At 36.1% G+C, this 23,698-nt stretch overlaps 1 protein-coding gene across 2 annotated transcripts in view; it reads left to right on the top strand.

Moving 5' to 3' along the window:
• Nucleotides 1-23,698, top strand: part of Ndc1 (NDC1 transmembrane nucleoporin) — a 58,665-nt gene that overhangs the window by 14,802 nt on the left and 20,165 nt on the right. For both annotated transcript variants that reach the window (XM_027944961.2, XM_071617850.1), the window contains exons 7-14: nucleotides 1,148-1,199; nucleotides 4,267-4,402; nucleotides 12,104-12,196; nucleotides 14,149-14,230; nucleotides 16,656-16,811; nucleotides 19,813-20,058; nucleotides 20,150-20,274; nucleotides 22,567-22,617. In XM_027944961.2, the coding sequence (XP_027800762.2) occupies nucleotides 1,148-1,199; nucleotides 4,267-4,402; nucleotides 12,104-12,196; nucleotides 14,149-14,230; nucleotides 16,656-16,811; nucleotides 19,813-20,058; nucleotides 20,150-20,274; nucleotides 22,567-22,617 (941 nt within the window). The remainder of the gene's footprint in view (nucleotides 1-1,147; nucleotides 1,200-4,266; nucleotides 4,403-12,103; nucleotides 12,197-14,148; nucleotides 14,231-16,655; nucleotides 16,812-19,812; nucleotides 20,059-20,149; nucleotides 20,275-22,566; nucleotides 22,618-23,698) is intronic.

The following is a 23,698-nucleotide window of genomic DNA, read 5'->3' as shown; positions in this document are numbered from 1 at the left end:
CACTGTATTGAAATTTCTTAACCTACTGTGATTGGCTTGGCTCTTGCCCGAGAACTGTACGTACATTTGGGCTGATACAGCAGTTGCATCAGTATCCCCATGGTCAGCTCTTTCTCCTGCAACTCTTTTGCATTCATTTTACATTTCATTTTAGCATTGTCACTTCTTTTTGCTGCTCTTTGATCTTTTTTGTCCAGCATCCTCTTTCATTTGTTATTTTATTTATTTATTTTGTGGTACTGGTTGTTCAACTCAGGGGTACCCTACCACTGAGCTACATTCCCAGTCCTTTTTAGTTTTTATTTTGAGAAAAGGTTTTGCTAGGTTTCTGGCCTCCAACTTGTGATTCTTCTGCCTCACTCCCTGAATTGCTGGGATTATAGGCGTGCGCCACTACACCTGGCTTCATTTACTTGTTTTTTAATGTTGTCATAGGAGGCAAGGAGACAGCACAACTACATGCTTTGTTGTTTTTGTCTAAAAAGATGCAAGTGGCCAGTCACCAATAGACTTTGATTCGACAGGATTGGTCACAGATCATGGTGTACATTTGTTATCTACATATTGATTCATATACTGAAAAGCTAGAAGTGCTGTACATAATCACCCATAATTAATATACCACGGTAACTGAAATTTGAACGGTTGTTGGGTGTTAAGCAACAGTGTAAAAATTGGTGTTTTTGCTGGGTGCAGTGGTGTACGCCTATAATCCCAGAAGCTCCGGAGTCTGAGGCAGGATGATTCTGAGTTAAAAGCCAGCTTCAGCAATTCAGCAAGGCCCTAAGTAACTTTGTGAGACCCTGTCTCAAAAATAAAATATAAATAAGATTTGAGATGTGACTCAGTGGTTAAGGGCCCCTGGGTTTAATCCCTAGTACAAAACAAAAAAACAAAACCCCCCAAAACCAAAAAAACCTGGTGTTTTTTAGTGAAACCATGGTAACTAAAATATGTATGTATGTCAGAATATACAAAGCAAGGACTGTCTGTATCTAGAAATTTTTTTGCTTTCCTATCCATTCCTAATCAAATAATTTAGCATTTTGATTGAGGTCTTGCTGTCTTTGACCTCATAGTCTAAAGCATGATTAAGATTTGTTTTATTAACTTTTTATATTCATAGCTTGGTATTTTCTCTCCTCAGGTCATATTCCCAAAGCTTGGATTAGCACTGCTATGGACCTTCTCATAGATGAGTAAGTGATACTTAAAAAGTCTAATCTTAATTTTACTTTCCAGATGCTTTGTTTAGATTAAGCCTATAAATCTTTTTTTTTTTTTAAAGAATTGAAATAAAAAACAAAACTAGAGATGGAGGGAATCAGTGTTACAAGAGGGTGCCTATCCTTCCCCTGTCCTGTCTCTGGACTGGGAAACCTGTGTGGTAGCTACTACTCCTCAACTGTTTGTGGGATCTAGCCGAAGCTGAGCTTATTCTAAACTATCGTTCAACCCACTCTGTGATGTACTTCCTCTATCATATTTAACACCTGGATATTGAATGCTGAATACAGTTGGGTTCATCTGCTTTAACTATGGCTTTCTAGTAGTTCTAGAAGGTGGTACTTTCAAAATTTATTTGAAAATTTAAACCATTAAAAGTTTTTCTGAGAGGAAAAATCATTGTATATATTTTTTGAATACACAATATTTCCATAGCTTAAAATTCTAGAAGGTAAATAAGTCAGGCATGGTGGTGCACATCTATAATCCCAGGGACTTGAGAGGCTAAGACAGGAGGATCACAAGTTTGAGGCCAGTCTCAGCAATTAAGTGAGGCCCTAAGCAACCCTGTCTCAAAATAAAAAAGGGGCCTCGGAGGTAGCTTAGTTGTAAAGTGCCCCTGGGTTCAACCCCCAGTACCAAGAAAGGAAAAAAAAAAATCTAGAAGATCTGTAAAAGAGTTAACAGTGAAAAAGACTCCTTCTGCTCCTGTTTCCAGTCACCCAATTCCTCTTCCCAGAAGCAAGCAGTGGGAAACTATTTTCATTTTTTGGCAGGTAACTTATACTAAATAAATTTTTGAGTTGCATGGACCATTCCCTCTCTGATTTTTCTCTTCAATAGTCATTATTCTATGGTATTTTGTACATACCAGTGCTGTGGTCTCACGCTTATGTCACCTGTGAGGCAATCAAAATTGAGCAAGGTGATAATCAGCTGGCAGCACTGGGGTGTATTGTTTCACTTATTCCCAGATGTTTTGCATCTAGATAAAGGTTTAATCTAGATTTGCTGATAAATGTGCTTCCCTAAGAGTTTGATCTTTCAGTTATTGTTTATTTCCCTGGGAGAGTTTTTTATGTCATATATGGGATAAGCTAATGTCAGTTTTAGGGAGTTGGGTATATTGACATGGATATTTAAGAAATATTAGTTATTAAGTCTGTAGACATACTACCCCCGGTGCTGGGATTGAACCCAGGGGTGCTCTACCACAGAGATACATCCCTAGCCCTTTGTTTTTTTAAACAAAATTAAAAATATATATATTTTCCTTAGTTATAGTTAGACATTTATTTATTTATTTTTATGCTGAGGATCGAACCCAGTGCCTTGCGTGTGCTAGACAAGTGCTCTACCACTGAGCCACGACCCCAGCCCCATCCCCAGTCCTTTTTATTTTTTATTTTGAGACAGGGTTTCACTAAATTGTCATGGCTGGCCTTGAACCTGCAATCTTTCTGCCACAGCCTCTTGAATAGCTAGAGTTACAGACATGTGCCATCATGCCTGAATAACCTAAATTTTAAAACTGGGTCAAATGAAAGATAAAAATAATATTTTATTATTTATAAATAATAATACCTTTTGTCCTTTCACTCAAAAAATGTTTTGTTTGTATGGCCTAGTGCCTGGCCTTATATCTGTCCTTCGGGTATGTCAGACTCTTGGTAAATGCTTACTTAGAAGTTAAACCTCCATCATTTATTGTTGGCCCCAGTACATGTCAAGCACTGTGTTGGGCACTCCTCATATAAACTGTTTTCAATCTTGTACTAGTCCTAGGAGGTAAAATGAAGAGACTATGCTGTGACATGGATGAGGGAAATGAGTAGGATAGGTGGGTGATTTGCCTAGTCACAACATTATAAATTGCAGAAAGAGATTCAAATCCTGGTTTTCATAATTGACACTTGTGTGGTTAAAGGATTATGATTTGCTAATTGATTGATTCAAGGTTTTGATAAGATGTCAACTTTTAGTTTTATTTAGCGTTTTTTTTTGTTTGTTTGTTTGTTTTGGGGTACCGGGAATTGAAATAAGGGGCACTCATTCACCAAGCCACATCCCCAGCCCTATTTTGTATTTTATTTAGAGACAGGGTCTCACTGAGTTGCCTGGGGCCTCACTTTTGCTGAGGCTGACTTTTTTTTTTTTTTTTAATTTTTTTAATATATTATTTTTAGTTTTGGGCAGACACAACATCTTTGTTTGTATGTGGTGCTGAGGATTGAACCCGGGCCGCATGCATGCCAGGCGAGCGCGCTACCGCTTGAGCCACATCCCCAGTCCCCTGAGGCTGACTTTTAACTCGAAATCCTCCTGCCTCAGCCTCAGGAGCCACTGGGATTACAGTTGTGCACCACCTCACCTGGCTATTTAACATTCTAACAGATTTTCTTAAATTGCTTAAAAAATAAAGAACAAGTTTTAGTAGCATGTGCTTTTCTTTCTTTTTTTTTGTTTTCTTTTTAAATTTTTTTTTAGTTGTAGGTGGACACAGTACCTTTATTTTATTTTTATGTGGTGCTGACGATCAAACCCAGTGCCTTACTTATGCTAGGTAAGTGCTCTACCACTGAGCCACAACCCCAGCTCCCAGGAGCATGCATGTGTTTTAACTTCTGAGGAACTGTTTATAGGGTATACAGATCAAGCTGAAATCTAGTCCAGGAGAGATCCTAGTCATGCTTAATAGTTTTTAAATATTAAACTACAAAGTAACAATAGCAAACTTTGACCCAGACTAGGTAATTAAGCTTACAGGCTTGTCTTGTTTTCTCCTCTACAGTAAATGATAGTGAAGATTTGGAACACAAGGAACCATAGGGCCAGTTTAGGCCTACACTTCCCCCAAGGTTCCCTTATGTGTCTCCTAAAGAAGGTATTAGGGAAAGACCTCTTGAGGGGTAAAAGGGTAGAGGACTCTTAGCATTCTTATTTAGAAATAGGTTTGTCTTTCATTGTGGAGTCCCAAATCTGTTAAATGTTTAGATTGTATCTTCCCATGGGATTAAATGGTACGTTTGCTTTTCCTAGGCAGTTTCATAGGCCCCTTGACACCATAAGTGGCCTCTTGAGCCTCCCGTTACTCTATCATATCTGGCTGTGCGGTGTCTTCCTCCTGACGACTTGGTACATCTCATGGATACTATTCAAAATCTATGCTACAGAGGTTAGTATTGAGTTTTTTGTTAATACTAGTGTATTAACAAAATTTTGAAAATGCAAGTGGATTTTTAGTAGAGCAATGATCAGCATGTATGCCCAAAGCAATTTCAGTTTTGAAACTTTATTCATTTGGTTTTGAAACTTTATTAGGGGCAAATTATTTATAACCATCATTTATTTTGCGTTTTTTTTTTCCTGAGGAATTAGTATTGGTATTCACTTAACTTTTAGAAATTAAACTGAATGGTACTTAGTATACTTTATTTATAGTCTTGTTCTCTTCTGCATGCTTCCATTTTAGTATTAAGTGCATATTAAAGGGTCCTGACTTTTAAATTAATTTTATTTTATTTATTTTTTATTGGTTGTTCAAAACATTACAAAGCTCTTGACATATCATATTTCATACATTTGATTCAAGTGGGTTATGAACTCCCATTTTTACCCCGTATACAGACTGCAGAATCACATCGGTTACACATCCACGTTTTTACATATTGCCATACTAGTGACTATTGTATTCTGCTATCTTTCCTATCCTCTACTATCCCCCCTCCCCTCCCCTCCCATCTTCTCTCTCTACCCCATCTACTGTAATTCATTTCTCTCCCTTGTTTTTTTCCCCTTTCCCCTCACATCCTCTTATATGTAATTTTGTATAACAATGAGGGTCTCCTTCCATTTCCATGCAATTTCCCTTCTCTCTCCCTTTCCCTCCCACCTCTCGTCCCTGTTTAATGTTAATCTTTTTCTCATGCTCTTCCTCCCTAAATCTGTTTTTAGTTGATCTCCTTATATCAAAGAAGACATTTGGCATTTGTTTTTTAGGGATTGGCTAGCTTCACTTAGCATAATCTGCTCTAATGCCATCTATTTCCCTGCAGATTCCATGATTTTGTCATTTTTTAGTGCTGAGCAATACTCCATTGTGTATAAATGCCACATTTTTTTAATCCATTCATCTATTGAAGGGCATCTAAATTGGTTCCACAGTCTAGCTTTTGTGAATTGTGCTGCTATGAACATCGATGTAGCAGTATCTCCATAGTACGCTCTTTTAAGGTCTTCAGGGAATAGTCCGAGAAGGGCAATAGCTGGGTCAAATGGTGGTTCCATTCCTAGCATTCCCAGGAATCTCCATACTGCTTTCCAAATTGGCCGCACCAATTTACAGTCCCACCAGCAATGTACAAGTGTACCCTTTTCCCCACATCCTCGCCAGCACTTGTTGTTGTTTGACTTCATAATGGCTGCCAATCTTACTGGAGTGAGATGGTATCTTAGGGTGGTTTTGATTTGCATTTCTCTGACTGCTAGAAATGGTGAGCATTTTTTCATGTACTTGTTGATTGATTGTATATCCTCCTCTGAGAAGTGTCTGTTCAGGTCCTTGGCCCATTTGTTGATTGGGTTATTTGTTTTCTTATTGCTTATTTTTTGAGTTCTTTGTATACTCTGGATATTAGGGCTCTCTCTGAAGTGTGAGGAGTAAAGATTTGTTTCCAGGATGTAGGCTCCCTATTTACCTCTCTTATTGTTTCTCTTGCTGAGAAAAAACTTTTTAGTTTATTTATAAAATAGTCCCATTTGTTGATTCTTGTTTTTAACTCTTGTGCTATGGGTGTCCTATTAAAGAATTTAGAGCCCGACCCCACAATATGTAGATCGGAGCCAGCTTTTTCTTCTATCAGACGCAGAGTCTCTGATTTGATATCAAGCTCCTTGATCCATTTTGAGTTAACTTTTGTGCATGGTGAGAGAAAGGGATTCAGTTTCATTTTGTTGCATATGGATTTCCAGTTTTCCCGCACTATTTGTTGAAGATGCTGTCCTTCCTCCATTGCATGCTTTTAGCCCCTTTATCGAATATAAGATAGTTGTAATTTTGTGGATTGGTTTCTGTGTCCTCTATTCTGTACCATTGGTCCACCTGCCTGTTTTGGTACCAGTACCATGCTGTTTTTGTTACTATTGCTCTGTAGTACAGTTTAAAATCTGGTATTGCTATACCTTCTGATTCACACTTCCTGCTTAGAATTGCTTTTGCTATTCTGGGTCTTTTATTTTTCCATATGAATTTTATGATTGCTTTATCTATTTCTACAAGAAATGCCGTTGGGATTTTGATTGGCATTGCATTGAACCTATAGAGAACTTTTGGTAGTATCGCCATTTTGATGATGTTAGTTCTGCGTATCCATGAACAAGGTATATTTTTCCATCTTCTAAGATCTTCTTCTATTTCTCTCTTTAGGGTTCTGTAGTTTTCATTGTATAAATCTTTCACCTCTTTTGTTAGGTTGATTCCCAAGTATTTTATTTTTTTGTGGGGTGGTTTTCCTCATTTCCAGTTCAGAAGATTTGTCGCTGATATACAGGAATGCCTTTGATTTATGCGTGTTGGTTTTATATCCTGCTACTTTGCTGAATTCATTTATTAGCTCTAGTAGTTTCTTTGTAGACTCCTTTTGTGTCTTCTAGGTATAGGTTCATATCATCCGCAAATAGTGATAATTTAAGTTCTTCTTTTCCTATTTTTATGCCTTTAATTTCTTTTGTCTGTCTAATTGCTCTGGCCAGTATTTCGAGAACTATATTGAATAGAAGTGGTGAGAGAGGGCATCCCTGTCTTGTTCCAGATTTTAGAGGGAATGCCTTCAGTTTTTCTCCATTTAGAATGATGCTAGCCTGAGGCTTAGCATATATAGCTTTTACAATGTTGAGGTAAGTTCCTGTTATCCCTAGTTTTTCTAGTGTTTTGAACATAAAGGAATGCTGTACTTTGTTGAATGCTTTTTCTGCCTCTATCGAGATGATCATATGGTTCTTATCTTTAAGTCTATTGATATGGTGAATAACGTTTATTGATTTCCGTATATTGAAACAGCCTTGCATCCCAGGGATGAATCCTACTTGATCATGGTGCACGATCTTTTTGATATGTTTTTGTATCCGATTTGCCAGAATTTTATTGAGGATTTTTGCATCTAAATTCATTAGGGATATTGGTCTGTAGTTTTCTTTCTTTGAGGTGTCTTTATCTGGTTTGGGAATCAGAGTGATATTGGCCTCATAGAATGAATTTGGAAGTTCTCCCTCTTTTTCTATCTCCTGAAATAGATTGTGGAGTATTGGTATTAGTTCTTCTTTAAAGTTCTTGTAAAACTCTGTTGTATATCCATCCGGTCCTGGGCTTTTCTTGGTTGGTAGTCTTTTGATTGCTTCTTCTATTTCCTCACTTGATATTGGTCTGTTTAGGTTGTTTATATCATTCTGACTCAATCTGAGTAGTTCATATGTCTTAAGGAATTTATCGATGCCTTCACTATCTTCTATTTTATTAGAGTATTGGGTTTCAAAATAATTTCTAATTATCTTCTGTATTTCTGAATTGTCTGTTGTGATGTTGCCTTTTTCATCCCATAAGCTAGTAATTTGGGTTCTCTCTCTTCTTCTCTTTGTTAGCGTGGCTAGTGGTCTATCAATCTTATTTATTTTTTCAAAGAACCAACTTTTAGTTTTGTCAATTTTTTCGATTTTTTCTTTTGTTTCGATTTCATCTCTAATTTTAATTATTTCTTGCTTGTATTTGCTGCTGATTTGTTCTTCTTTTTCTAAGGCTTCGAGGTGTAGTGTGAGGTCATTTATTTGTTGGCTTTTCCTTCTTTTAAGGAATGAACTCCATGAAATGAATTTTCCTCTTAGTACTGCTTTCATAGTGTCCCAGAGATTTCGATATGTTGTTTCTGAGTTTTCATTTACCTCTAAGAATTTTTTATTTTCCTCTTTGTTGTCTTCTGTAACCCTTTGTTCATTCTGTAGCATATTGTTTAATCTCCATGTGATGTAGGCTTTTTCCTTTCTCATTTTATTATTGATTTCCAATTTTATTCCATTATGATCAGATAAAATGCATGATAGTATCTCTACTCCTTTGTAATTGCTAAGATTTGCCCTGTGACATAATATATGGTCTATTTTTGAGAAGGATCCATGTGCTGCTGAGAAGAAAGTGTATCCGCTTGATGTTGGGTGGTATATTCTGTATATATCAATTAAGTCTAAATTATTAATTGTATTATTGAGCTCTATGGTTTCTTTATTCAACTTTTGTTTGGAAGATCTGTCCAGTGGTGAGAGAGGTGTGTTAAAATCTCCCATGATTATTGTGTTGTGGTCTATTTGACTCTTGAACTTGAGAAGAGTTTGTTTGATGAACGTAGCTGCACCATTGTTTGGGGCATATATATTAATGATCGTCAAGTCTTGTTGGTGTATGGTTCCCTTGAGCAGTATGTAGTGTCCTTGTTTATCCCTTTTGATTAACTTTGGCTTGAAGTCTATTTTATTTGATACAAGTATGGACACTCCTGCTTGCTTCCGGGGTCCGTATAAGTGATATGATTTTTCCCAACCTTTCACCTTCAGTCTGTGTATGTCTTTTCCTATCAGATGAGTCTCCTGTAGGCAGCATATTGTTGGATCTTTTTTTTTAATCCATTCTACTAGCCTATGTCTTTTGATTGGTGCATTTAAGCCATTAACATTTAGGGTTACTATTGAGATATGGTTTGTATTTCCAGCCATATTTGATTATGTATGTTACTTAACATGATTTGTTTTTCCTCTATGATTAGTTTTTCCTTTACTGTACTACCTCCCGCTGTTGGTTTTCATTGTTATTTTTCATTTCCTCTTCCTGTAATGTTTTGCCAAGGATGTTTTGAAGAGCTGGCTTTCTAAAGCTGCAAATTCTTTTAACTTTTGTTTATCGTGGAAGATTTTTATTTCATCTTCAATCTTGAAGCTTAATTTCGCTGGATACATGATTCTTGGTTGGAACCCTTTTTCTTTCAGCGTTTGAAATATTTTGTTCCAGGATCTTCTAGCTTTCAGAGTCTGTGTTGAAAGATCAGCAGTTATCCTGATTGGTCTACCCTTAAATGTAATCTGCTTCCTCTCTCTTGTGGCTTTTAAGATTCTCTCCTTATTCTGTATGTTGGGCATCTTCATTATTATGTGTCTTGGTGTGGATCTCTTATGATTTTGTACATTTGGTGTCCTGTAGGCTTCTAGTATTTGGATTTCTTTTTCTTTTTTTTTTTTAAGAGAAAGAGAGAATTTTTTAATATTTATTTTTTAGTTTTCAGCGGACACAACATCTTTGTTCGTATGTGGTGCTGAGGATCAAACCCGGGCCGCACGCATGCCAGGCGAGCGCGCTACCACTTGAGCCACATCCCCAGCCCCTGGATTTCTTTTTCATTCTTTAAGTCTGGGAAGTTTTCTAGTATTATTTCATTGAATAGATTGCTCATTCCCTTGGTTTGGACCTCTATACCCTCTTGTATCCCAATAACTCTTAGGTTTGGTTTCTTTATGTTATCTCATAATTCTTGGATGTTCTGCTCATGATTTCTTAACATTCTCGCTGAGCTGTCTATGTTCTTTTCAAGTTGAAAAACTTTGTTGTCTGAACTTCTATCTTCTAAGTGTTCTACTCTGCTGGTAATACTCTCATTTGAGTTTTTAATTTGGTTTATTGTTTCCTGCATTTCCAGGATTTCTGTTTGTTTGTTTTTTATATCCTCTATCTCCCTATAGAGTTGATCTTTTGCTTCTTGGATTTGTTTATGTAATTCATTGTCAAAGTGATCTTTCATTGTCTGAATTTGCTGTATAATGTCTTCCTTGAGACTCTAGATCATCTGAAGCATGTATATCCTGAACTCTTTGTCTGACATTCCATCAGCTGCAGATATTACCTCATCTAATGTTGAATTGACCTGTATTGTTTGTGGTCCTTTCTTTCATTGTCTTTTCATACTGCTCATGATTCTTTCTAGCTTTGTGAAACTGTTGTGTTAATGTTTTTCCCCTTATATATTTGTATTGTTCTTTTATAGCTCCAAAATCCCTCTTTTGCGGAGAAAGACAATGTTAACAGTTCCCAATATCAACAGTACATTATCTAAGCACAAGTTTTCATTATTAATACATTTATAGTTAGATTCTAAGTCTATAGATATTGGTTTTAATTATCACTTAAGAATATATTCATTAGTTTTATAAAAGGCATACCATATCTGGTGGCATATAGAAAACTTAATTTCAGACGAAGGATGTTATACTTAGAGGGAAAGGAGTGAGGGTATGAGGTTAAACTAACTTAGCACCTTTGGAGAACTCTAACCAATAGACTGGTAATTTATGGAACAATGTATAGACTCAACCTCCTATCTGTATTTAGATAGTTACCCTATGTATAGATAGCAAAATTTAGGAGATTGAAAGTGGGATAGAGAGAATACGAATGAAAAAAAAAAAGAAAAAAAATAACAAGGAAGAAAAGAGAAATAAGAGAGAAGGAAAAGGAAAGTAAGATAGAAATAAAGGAAAAAAATGGGGGGAAGGTGGGGTATATGCAATTCCTCTATATTATATTACTTTGGTAATTCGGTTGTTCATGCACAGTTCTTGGTTTCACATATGTTGAAGTTGTGGAAGAGAGAGAAGAAAAGAGAGAGAGAGAAAAAGGAAAAAAAAAAAAAAGGTCTCAGAACACTGTTTTCCTTGCTTCCTATAGGTGGCATTGTCTATTCCTAGCTTGAGCCTCTGTATTCAGGGTGGTGGGTATAGCCAGTGTGAAAGGAAATGAGCTTCCACCTGTATCTTCCCTACTCTAGTCTCTGAGGTAGAAACCAGGTGCCTGTACAGTTGTTGTTTTGCGTTGATAGCTACAATCCCCAAAAGCTTGTGGGAAATATTTTGAGTTATCGCAGCTAAGGGTGGGGGAGTTGGAAACCGGGTACCTGGATCAGCCGCGCTGGTAGCCACTCCCCCTTTGATGGGTTTTAAGGGTTGATGGGCTTCCTCTGGACTAGCACACTACTGGCACACGGGGCGGGGCCGGGCTTCCTCCTCCGGTCTGGCTTGGCGCTGGGCGGCTTCCTCCTCCTGTCTGGCTTGGCTGGCGCTGGGCAGCTTCCTCCTCCAGTCTGGCTTGGCTGGCGCCGTGTGCCTACCTTTTTTTAAAATTAATTTTATAGATTGTTGATGTGGGTACTATTAAAATATTTGGTTTTTTTGAAAGAAAGCATTGAAGAGATGATTTTGAAAATTGAAGTGATCTGGATAATTTCCACAAAAATTTTATTAGATTGAGAATTACATTGTTTTTAACATTCAAGTTTTTGTTTATTTGTTTGTTTTGGTACTGGGGATTGATCCCATCGGAGCTTAACCTCTGAGCTACTTCCCCAGTCATTTTCTGTGTTTTTTTTTGAGATAGGGTCTCACTAAGTTGCTGAGGCTGGCTTTAAACTTTGAATTGTCCTGCTTCCTGAGTCACGGGGATTATAGGCACACAACACCATGCCTGGACTCTTCCAAGTTTTTGTCTTAGAAAATGAATGTTTCTATTTCATTTTACCATCTTTGTAGGTTTCAGTGACATCTGAGAGAATCTTTGTTTCTAAAATTTGTTTCAATTATTAGAAGTCAGAGTCTAATAACACTGGGACAGTAACATTTTCTAATAGTGTGTTAGGGTTTATATAACTTTAATGTAACCTGTTTTTGTGAAGAGATGTTAATTTGGTTGTATTGTTCCTTTTATAATTTCAGTTAGTGCTTACTAACTGAATGTAACAAGGTCATGAAAGTAATCATTTTTGTATTCTTTATATTTGACTGTATTTGATAGGCTCATGTGTTCCCCGTTCAGCTACCATTTGCAGAGGAGTCAGATGAATGCCTCCCAAAAGTTTTAAACAGCAATCCCCCACTCATCATAAAGGTACCTGGACTATGCTTTTTGTATCTTTACACAGTTATCTCTAACTTATCTTGTAGAACCAGACTAATATTTAGCATATTTAAGAATTTGTGTGTGTGTGTGTGTGTGTGTATTTTTAGGGCCTAGAATATTTTAGTACTTTTGTTTTTAAGACAAGGTCTCATTGTGTTGCCTAGGCTGGCAACTCCTGGGTTCAATTGATCCTCCTGCCTCAGCTTCCCAAGTAACTGCGACTATAGGTGCATGTGCCATTTAAGCTAACTAATTCTGTATTCAGATAAGATAAAAAAGATTTTCCAACTGTAAAATTCAATGGTATCCAACTATATGCCTCAGTTTTTCAGATTGTTTTTGGTAGCAAAGTGTTTTTTAAATCGTTAGATCGAGACTTTTTTTTTTTTTTTTTTTAACTCATATAGTAATTGTTGACTTTTATGATCAAAGATAATGTTTGGTAGAATATAGACATTTATGAACTCTCTTTAAATATGAATTACTGATAATGATTATAAAACAAAAAAAAGAAAAAATTTTTTTTGGTGCTGGGAATTGAACCCAGGGATGATTTACCATTGAACTATATCCCCAGTTCTTTTTTATTTTTATTTTGAGATAGGGTCTTGCTAAGTTGCTAAGGGTTTCACTGTATTGTTGAGGCCGGCCTTGAACTTCTGATCCTCCTGCCTCAGGGTCCTGAGTCACTAGGATTACAGACAGGCATGTGCAACCTTGCCCAGCTTGTAAAACAAATTATAATCAAAAAAGTTTAAAAGAAGTTGGAATAAGTTTACAAATAAACCTAAGTAAACATAAATTGTTTTGATTTAAACTATAATTTGAAATTTTAAAATAGATCTACAATATGTGCTATTCTCTTAAAAGATCACAGTATTTTAAAAAGAACTAAATTAAACAAAGGATGTAGCTGAGGATGTAGCTTAGTGGTAGAACACTTCCCTAGCATGTGCTAGATCCTGGGTTCTATCCCTAGTACTACAAAAACAACACAAACAAAAAATTTAAAATAGTTAGAACCCAGAATTTTGATCACACTCTAGAGAAGGTATAAACAAATAAGAAAATGAACTATTGGGACTCTACTTGCCTTTAAATATCAATTATGACTAATTTGTTAGATGAACTTAAAAATATCAGTTATTCATCTGATTGCTTATCCAATCTTCATTTAGTGGGCAGGTGTTATAGTCACTGCAGTTGCTAGAGATAGAATGATGAATAAGATATAGCACAGCTTAGTGGAAAAGGCAGACGCACATTAACATCTCTGTGGCAAGTGCAATGGGACCACTTACATTGCTTGGAACCAAACAAGAAAACTTCACAGAATGTGTGGTATTTTGAAGGATGAATGAAGAAGCCTGCCAGAAGAGGAAAAAAAAAAATGAAAAATTCCAGTAAAAAAGTAACAGATATGTGTCTACTGTGTGTTAGGCACTGCCTTTGGATGTGGTGGCATTAAAGACAGTCTCCTTCTTATGGGCCTCAGAGTTTGGTGGGCAGAAGAAGTAAACAGGCATTTAAAATACATTATGTTAAGTGCCATAATTAAGAGCTCTATGAATGTGTTTATGTGAAGGAGGCCAGGGAAAGTTTCAGAAGGAAATGATGTTTACGTTTCCCACTTCAGAGGTAGAAAAGATCTGAGTTCTGTAGTTCTTTTTTTTTTTTTTTTTCTTTTTTTTTAAATATTTTTTTAGGTGTAGATGGACACAACATGTACTTCTTTTATATACTTGGAGCCTACAGTGGGTTGTGAGGATAGAAGCAGGAAAGTTCTGGAAGTCTAGAAAGGAAGATTATGGTTCTGAAATATTTCTTTCATGAAAAAGTCCATTTGATTTCCCCTTGGATATATGAAGAGCCCAATTCATAAGTAAGATTTAATGTAGAGGTTAAGAAAGTAAATAATGTGTATTTTTTTTTCCTTTTAGTATTTAGCCTTGCAAGACCTGATGTTACTTTCTCAGTATTCTCCTTCTCGAAGACAAGAAGTTTTTAGCCTTAGCCAACCAGGTATTGCTAAAAGTAATAGAGCTCATTAGGTGTGTGTGTGCAGAAAGTACTCCACTAAAAGTTTTGGGTGAGAGAGGTGTATGTAATAAAATATCACACATCAGTGAGTCCCTTAAATGAAGTGTTGACTTGAATCTTATACAGCATAAGTGTTTGTATTGCTGTGGGTAGAATTTATGTCACTTGTAAGAGTATTTATTTTCAAACTTTTATATCCTTCAGCTCCCTCAATACTCATAATTTCAGTTCCACAAGAAATTATGCAGTGAGTTGACAGTTTTAGAGCAGAAAAGTACAACTTAAGAATAAAGATTTTAGGCTGCAAGGAGTCTTATAAATCAGGTGGTCTAATCCCTATGTGGGAGATCTAATTAGAGTAAGGGGCTTAAACTGGAATAAGAATTCTGTTATTTGACTCCAATTATAGTTTTCTCCTGCTATGCTCCTCTGCCTCCCTCTAAAAGAAAACAAAAACAAGAAGTAGGTATGTCATCCTGACTTAAAAGCTGAGGCAGGAGGATCCCAAGTTTGAGGCCAACTTGAGCAACATAGCAAGACCTGTCTCAAAGGAAAGTTTAAAAAAGGGCGAGGATGTAGTTCAGTATTTATCAAGTGCAAGGCCATGGGTTCAGTCCTCAGGACAGGGGGAAAAAGTAGGAGGAACTAGATTTGATGGCCCACGGATGTTCTTGGCAGCCTTGCTGTACTTCTCCACTGTGAACTTGCCAAGCTGTTTGACACTGTAACTTTGCCAGGTTTCTGCCATGTTCCTAGAGGAAACTGTCCTGCCCCAGCCTCCAGTGGGGAACAGAGACCACGGGTAGCTTTTCATCTTCTTTCTAATTAGTTCATCATTATTTTGCCAAACTGAGCCAATTCCCAGATTGTAAAAGAACCTACTATAGTTAAATGTGATATAGAAATGAAATCTAATTAGGTAACAGTTTAATTGACTGGAGCCATTCTTTTAGTTGTAAGAAATCCAGAGCTTATACTGTGGAAAATTAACTGTAAAAACACTTTTCTATCAAACCTAGATTAATTTAGGAATTCTTTGTATATTATTTTCCAGAGATTCAAGTAAACTCTAACAGGGTAGCATGTGTTCTGCCAGAGAACTTGCACTGTAGGGCATATTATTAAAATTTAACTAGAATATTACCCAGTTCCTAGTGATCCTGAGTTATAGCAGTACATAGCATCCTAAGGCCCTATTGATGGACTACTTTTTTTGTGTATTTATTTGCAGGTTAAGTGGGATTCCTCTTGAGTTGTGTAAAAGGGGAAGATGTTTAAGGAGGGATCTAATTGAAGAGGAAATGATTGGTACACAAGATGGGCAAAACAGTATTCAGAGACTCTCCTGTTCTCAACGTAACAAAGCATACTTGATTTTTACATAACTCTAGGAGACAAAGGTCTTAGAAAATGAAGACAAAGAAGAATAAGGGAATTTTTGAAGGAGTGGGGTTTACTGGTTTAAGTAAAATAATAAGACAGCAGATATGTGAACTCTTCACATTTAAAGTTTAATCATTATCAAATAATGAGTCATTCCTAGCGATGTTATAACTAATATTGCTGTTATACACAAGTCTTCCCCTTGTTTGCAACATATGTTCCAAGACCCCCGGTGGATGCCAGAAACTGGATAGTACCAAACCCTTATATGTACTTTGTTTTTTCTAATACATGCATACCCATGATAGAGTTTATAAATTAGGCACAGTAACATTAACAAAAAGAAGAAGGAAAATAGAACAGTTATAACAATATACAGTAAGAAAATCACCAGTACACTACCCTTGTGCCATGGGGCCATTATTATGTAAAATAGGATAGTCAGATATTAGTACTTTAATATCATGTCAGTCAATCTGATAACTGAGACAGCTTCTTATGCACAGTGTAAAACTTTTGGATTATTTCTGAAATTTGCACTTGATATTTTTGGACTATGGGTAACTAAAACTAGACAGGAAATAAAACTGAGCATTAGGAGGTACTACTGTAAAAGGAAATGTAAGGAGACACAGTAGACCATACACACAGGTCCCTGGGTTTATTTCATTGGACTGGCCTTCATTGTCTTAGTTCATTGTCCACAGTCTTAGCAGTGTGTTCAATATTGCTAGTGAAGTAACCCTGGTTTTTCTCAATCAAACCATGATCTAAAGTTTGGCTCTATTTTAGCAGCCAGTTTGAGAGCTTTTCAAAGGTAAAATAGCAAGATTTTGGGAAAACTGATTCATCCAAAGACCTGTGGAATAGCTATGTATTAGATGGCTTGGAGATACATAGTAGCTTAATTAGGAAAAGTGGGCCAAGGTGTAACATTGATATAACATTTCTTATTGATTCTCCCACCCCTGACTTTGAGAGGAAAGTATTAGATTATCTTAAGAGCTGTTGTTTGGCCTCCTAGGTGGACACCCCCACAACTGGGCAGCCATTTCAAGAGAGTGTTTGAATCTTTTAAATGATATGACTCAGAAATTGGTTCTCTACCAAGAAGCTGCTGCTACAAATGGGAGAGTGTCTTCATCATACCCAGTGGAACCTAAGAAATTGAATTCTCCAGGTAATTTTGAGTACCCCTAAGAGCGGGAAAAGCATTTACATTTTATTTTCTAAGAAAGATGACAGTAGTTAGTCTGAGTAAACTTATATGAGTGTGAGATGTTTATTTTTAGGGAAAATTGATATAACATTTGGGATATTTTATTAACCAAGAAAGAGACTTGAGTATCATTGTAGCCTGAAAAACATTTAAGTCCAAAACATCAAGTCATTGCACACCAAAAATATATAAATTTTTCATTTGCTTATTAATAGGATTTTTAAGGTTTTTTTTTAAATTTTTAAAATTAGTTGTTGATGGACATTTATTTTATTCATTTATTTATATGTGGTACTGAGTATCGAACCCAGTGCCTCACACATGCTAGGCAAGTGCTCTACCACTGAACCATGATACCAGCCCAGGATTTTTAAAGTTAAGTTGAATGTGGCAGTGATCTTTAAACGACTGATGAAATGATGGTCATTAAATATAAGACTTCAGTAGAAAGCCAGGTAAATCTTTATAAATAATACTGAGTACTGTTTTGGTTGCACTGTCCCAGAGACAATAAGTTGCTGGTCTAGAAAAGAGCAACTGAAATGATTGATTTGGAGAGAAGCATCACACTTATTTTTTTAAAAAAATATTTATTTTTTAGTTTTAGAAGGACACAATATCTTTATTTTATTTTTATGTGGTGTTGAGGATCGAACCCAGCGCCCCACGCATGCCAGGCGAGCGCGCTACCGCTTGAGCCACATCCCAGCTCCACACTTATTGTTTTGAGATGACTTAATGTGATTTAGTGACCCTTCCATTTCAAAGATAAAAACTGAGAGGAAGTAGTACAGGTGGGGGAAACTATGCTATTTCACCAAATACCTTAAGTAGAAAATGCCCACAAATGTAAGACTGATAAAAGGAATTAATGTTTGCAGCTACGCACTTAATGAAAGCAGGTGAACCTGTCTGGTTGAGGATAGTAGTAAACTTTATAGCACAGGCTTCATTTCATCTCAAGGGGAGGCTGAGGGTCAACTGCCTTGTTCCCATGTTGGGATTTAGATACAGTATCTTTTCTCCCACTGAGCTACATCCCCAGCCCTTTTAATTTTATTTTTGAAATAGAATCTCACCAAGTTGCCAAGGTTTGCCTTGAACTGGTAATCTTTGTGCCTCAGTCCCCTGAGGTGCTGTAGTCTGATATTTTAAAGAAACATCTGAAATCTAAAAAAAAAAAAAAAAAAATTAGTTGAAAATTTTTACTTTTTAAACATTGGCAGCTATGATATGTATACATCATTGTATGAAGCGAAACAAACTCATCTGTTTTTGAAGTTATTGGAGGGATTCTAGCTTAAAAACAAATAGATTACACATGAAAAATAATTTAAATGAGATCATCAATGTAAGATTTTAAAAGATTCTGGAGTGTTTCAGATGTTACCACCTTTCACATAGTCAACAAATATGTATTTGTTTCATTTATTCAACGAACACTGAATGCTTTCTATATAATAAACTGTGTTAGAAGCCAGAGAGTTACAGATGAAAAAATTGTCTTGGAGCTGTTTTTTTTAGGGGGGAAAGAATGAAAACAGTGACAAGACAGTTTAACTGTTAAAAGGAAATGTGTCAAAAAAGTCTGAGTGGGTAAGATGATATTTGATAATGAAAGGAGGACTTTTATGCTACCAAAAACATTTTTTTAAAAAAGGATTTCAGATTTAATTCTTTTGGGATATGGCACTACTAGAGAATCTTGAATAGGCATATTCTATCAAATGAGTGTGTTAGAAATCCTGGATTGGGTATATCATGGGTCTAACCAAACAGTGGACATTCATTATTTTAAATTGTTGTATTCTATTACTCAGCCAAAATTGGCCTCTAATTTTGAGGAATAATTGCAAGACTTTTAAAAACCTCAGTCTTAGTGTAGAATGATTCTTCAAAGATTTTTAATTTTCACTAACCCTTAAAAAGTCATGTAATGAAAATTTGGTACTTTGTTTAATTTCTTATTAACAAATTTTAACTAAGAAGATAGAATCCTAGTGCAGTTTGTCTTTGTGTCTGGTGCTAGAGTGTCAGGAAAATTCATAACTTCATAACTACCATAAATTGGTAGAGCTATAAGTTGATTTTAAAAGAAGGTGTTTATAGGTGAGATTTATAGGGTCAGATTAATAGATACCTTGGGCAAATTAGTCTTTGGAATGGCTTTTGTTAATTTGAAAGAACATTGGGGAAAAAGTTAATTCTTTTTTCCTGTACATTTTCATAGTGTAGATTCAGTATGTTTAGCCAAATAACAGTTACAGTAGGAACATGCAGTAAAAGTGGACAACTTCAAATGCAGTAATTAAAGGTGTCATTTAAAAATAAAATGTGTTGGGGCTGGGATTGTGGCTCAGCAGTAGAGCACTCGCCTAGCACGGGTGGGCCCAGGTTCGATCCTCAGCACCACATAAAAATAAAAGGCATTGTGTTGTGTCCATCTACACTTAAAAAATAAATATTTAAAAAATAATAATAATAAAAACGTAAAATGTGAATTGATGAATTCATTCCAAATAGCTTAAAGTTAGAGAAATTGAAATTGACCTTGAAGATAAACATTTTTTAAAAAAAATATTTTTTAGTTGTTGATAAACCTTTTTTTCATTTATTTGTATGTGGTGCTGAGAATCGAACCCAGTGCCTCACGCATGTTAGGCAAGTGCTCTACCACTGAGCCACAACCCCAGCCCTTGAAGATAAACATTTATGGAGGTGAACAAAACAAAAGAAGCTACAACAAACTGACAAGAAAAAAAGATACAAAAAGCTTCTTGAGTGGTTATTGAACTGCAGAAGTAAAACCTGACTCTTGGAATATAAACCTTAAAGGAAACAATGTACTGAGCCTTGGGTAAATGTGTTAAACAGAAAATTGAGATGCATAAAATTTGGGGACCTCCATCGTAGCCTGTTTGGATTAAGTTGACTCTTGAGTTTTGGGTCTGTTCTTTTACAGAAGAAACTACTTTTCAAACACCAAAATCTAGTCAGATGCCTCGATCTTCAGTGCCACCATTAGTTAAAACATCATTGTTTTCTTCAAAATTATCTACACCTGATGTTTCAAGTCCTTTTGGGTCCCCGTTTGGCTCTAGTATGATGAATCGAATGGCTGGAATTTTTGATGTAAACACCTGCTATGGGTCACCGCAAAGTACTCAGTTAATAAGAAGGGGGCCAAGATTATGGACTTCTGCTTCTGGTAAGGACTATTTGTTTTCTAAAATTTGAAGTCTCATAGTTGCAGAGGATCAAACAGCCTAAGTTCTTACTATTTTTTTTTTTTAATGTAGATCAGCAAATGTCGGAATTTTCTAATCCTTCTATGGAGAACATGGGCACTTCTATGAGTGCTGAGGGTAAGACTGTGAGACAACCCAATGTGATTTATTCATGGATTCAGAATAAACGTGAACAGGTAATATGATATGGGTACAGGATTTATATTTACATGTAACGATGAGAGCATTCAGATTCTCACATAAGCATGCTATTAGGAATAAGTAGGTTTTGTTTTGTGGTTTTTATTTGTTTTGCTTTTAATGCTTTGTGTATCAGGTTGGCCCATAAGAAATTGCCAGTATTTAACTGGTTTGAGTTAGACAAATTGCAATTTCTTAAGAATTGATCTAATACAATACCTTTCATATATGAATTCTTTCACTTAAAAAATATTTGAGTTCTCTGTAAATGTAGGATGCTGTCTTAGGCACTGGGGAAAACAGTTCTTATTTAATCTAGTGAGGGGAAATAGAAGAGCAAGCACACGTGTCATATTTCTTTGCCATTAATTGAATTAATGTAAGACATACTTTAGTTACTATTACATTTTAAAGTAGCCTTAAACTGTGACATGCTATTAACATAAGATGTATCCTGATACCATGTTCAGGGTATGAAAAATACAGTTAAATGGAATGAAATTTGGTACATCTTAAGTCTTACATAGAAAAAAGTCTTGGTAAAGGAAATAGAATACCTAAGGGAGGAAGTACCATTTTATGTGGAATGACCAGGGAAGTCTCATTGGAAAGGTGACATTTGATCAGAGGCCTTAAGGGAAGGAGGGCAGGGGACAACAAAATTCAAAGACCCTGAGCGGGGAGTGTACTTGTCTTGTGTGAGGAACAGTGTGGACACAGGTGTGACTGAAGTACCCTAAGTGAGGTAGAAGAGTAGGTGGGTGATGAGTCCAGAGCTTATTGTGCCATTAGCAGTTATAAAGACTGGCCTTTTCTCTGAGTGAGATGGAAAGCCACTGAATAGTTTTTTTCTCCACAAGAATTATATGATATAACAACATTTTGAAAGTGCTACTCTAGTGGTTGGGTTGATACTAGACTCCTGGAGTCTAGACTTGCCAACTACACAGGAGTGGAAGCAGAGACCATGTTAAAGCTGCTGCATAGTTTAGTGGGGGATGGTGGTGTCTGTGACCAGAGAGGTTCTGGTGGGGACTGTAAGAAGTGATCAGGGTTTGGGTATGTATTTTCGGGTAGCTGTTACAGAATTTGCTTATAATTTTGCAAATATAAGAGAACGAGTCAATGTTAACTAAGGCTTCTGGCCTGAGGAACTGAAATAATATAGTTGGAATATATTGAGGCAATTATTTGATTATTCTGGAGGAGGAGATTTGATAGAGGTGAGTAGAGGAAATGAGGAGTTTGATTTTAGACATGACAACCTTGAGATACCTGTTTGATAACTAAATGAAAATATTAAGATTAAGATCTTAATTAAGATTTATTTATTAAGATTTGGAAGTCATCAGAATATAGACAGTATTTAAAGCCAAAAGACTCAGTGCAAACTCTTAAATATAAATATAGAAGAAAAGAGATCCAAGAGCTGGGTCCTCCCCTGACTGATATTCTAGAGATGAGGGAGAATAGCAGAGGATGTTGAGGTAAACAGAGAACTGGGGAAGGAGTGTTTTGAGAAGGAGGGAACATCAAATGCATGGGTTCAGGAGGAATTGGGAGAGGAACTGGAGACTGCCAGAAAAGCCACACCTGTCAAGGTGTTTTACTGTAAATTTAGCAGAGAAATGGGGCAATAGTAGGTTTTTGTTTATAAGATGGGAGAAATTATAACATGTTTATGATGGAATGATTGGCTAGTAGAGAGTAATTAAAAGCATTTTGTAAACCTCAGGATCCTATGTGGCTCTATCTGCTGTAAGTACTACCATGTCATTTTTTTTTTTTTAACCATCTCATTTTTAAGTCAGGTTAGTTTTTAACAAAGAAAATTTTGCTTCCTGTAAATGTCACCTAGTAGAAAACTACTTTGTGTCTTTTCTCTAGGGTACACATGCTCTTTTTATGGTATAAGAGGTTAAATGGCAGGACAGTTTCAGAGAATTAAGAAAGAATATAGTCTTAGAAAACATCACTAGAATAATCGAGAATTCTATTATGATCAGGCTGTAATTGGGTGTTAAATGTATGTATATGGGAACACAGTGCAATTTAGGTTAGGTTGCTAATCTTGGCTCTCCGGTTTATGGTACAAAGGTATTTACTTAATAATTGTAAATTATAAATTTACTTACATTGTAAATTTTCTTATTCTATCTCTGCAAGTTATGAGGTGATGTTTTCATATTTTCACTTAAGTTAATGTCAGGAGGAACTTGGAAATGTGTAATATATATGAGTAGAATTAAAAATGTAAATGTGTTATTTTTTCCTTTTTTCCATCTCAGATTAAGAATTTCTTGTCAAGACGGGTGTTGATAATGTATTTTTTCAGTAAGGTAAGAATATGAAATTATAGCCTTAAGAATGTGGGGAGAGGAAATGAAATAGGAAGTGAAGTAGCAGATAGGATCTGACCGTAAATATTTTATAACTTAATTCTGGCAAGCCATGCAGCTTTGCCTAGCACTTCATTGAGCCTCCATTTGAACAGTAGTCACCCTACATACACATCTCACCTCAGTTCCTTCCTGGGGCTGGACTTACTGCAGTTGGCTTCCTGAGACTCTTGGCTGGGGGCAGCTTTGTGCTGGTATATAATAGCGACCCCTTCTTGCTATTTGCATCTTCACTAGTGAGCAACCCATGGCTTCCCGATGCTTGCTTCATGGCTTCATTTTCCTGTCAGTGTCTTTGTGACCAACTTGGTGTTTAAAGGAGAGATGACTTGAGTTAGATGACCAATGTTAAATCTGTGATGGATAAAAAGTTGTATTTCAGGCCACGGAAAAAAAGGACTTTCCGACTTGCCAACATGCTATCACAACTGCCTGCAAAGTCATTCTCAGTCATAGAAGCTGAAGACTCACTTCTGTTCACGTGACTGTAGCTGTTGAGTGATAATCAATCTTTTTTTTTTTCTTTTAAAAGCACAAGTATTTTTTTTTTTTAAAGCACAAGTTTTTTTTTTAGAGAGAGAGAGAGAATTTTTAATATTTATTTTGTTTTTAGTTTTCGGCGGACACAACATCTTTGTTTGTATGTGGTGCTGAGGATCGAACCCGGGCCGCATGCATGCCAGGCAAGCGCGCTACCGCTTGAGCCACATCCCCAGCCCCTTAATCAATCTTTTGATGACAAAACCTTTGCCCATATGTTAGAAAAAATTTTGGTTTTAGTTTTTTAAATCTAACTTTTGACTTTCTGTATTATCAAATACATTGCCATATTATCAAATGGGCTGATGTTGCACATTCAGTTAATACATTCAAATGAAAGTTTGCATTGGTATCCATTATTTATTTTTATTCTTTGGAGTCATCCTCTGATGAGAACAACCTTGATTGAATTTAGACACACATAAGAATAATTTCAAGTTGTGTGTATATGTTTGTGTGTGGTGCGTATCTGGAGATTAAA

The sequence above is a fragment of the Marmota flaviventris genome, chromosome 10 (assembly GCF_047511675.1).
Source record: "Marmota flaviventris isolate mMarFla1 chromosome 10, mMarFla1.hap1, whole genome shotgun sequence".
In the NCBI taxonomy this organism is placed as follows: Eukaryota; Metazoa; Chordata; class Mammalia; order Rodentia; family Sciuridae; genus Marmota; species Marmota flaviventris.
The sequence above is the reverse complement of the archived record's forward strand: the minus strand, read 5'-3'. Positions and strand labels throughout refer to the sequence as shown.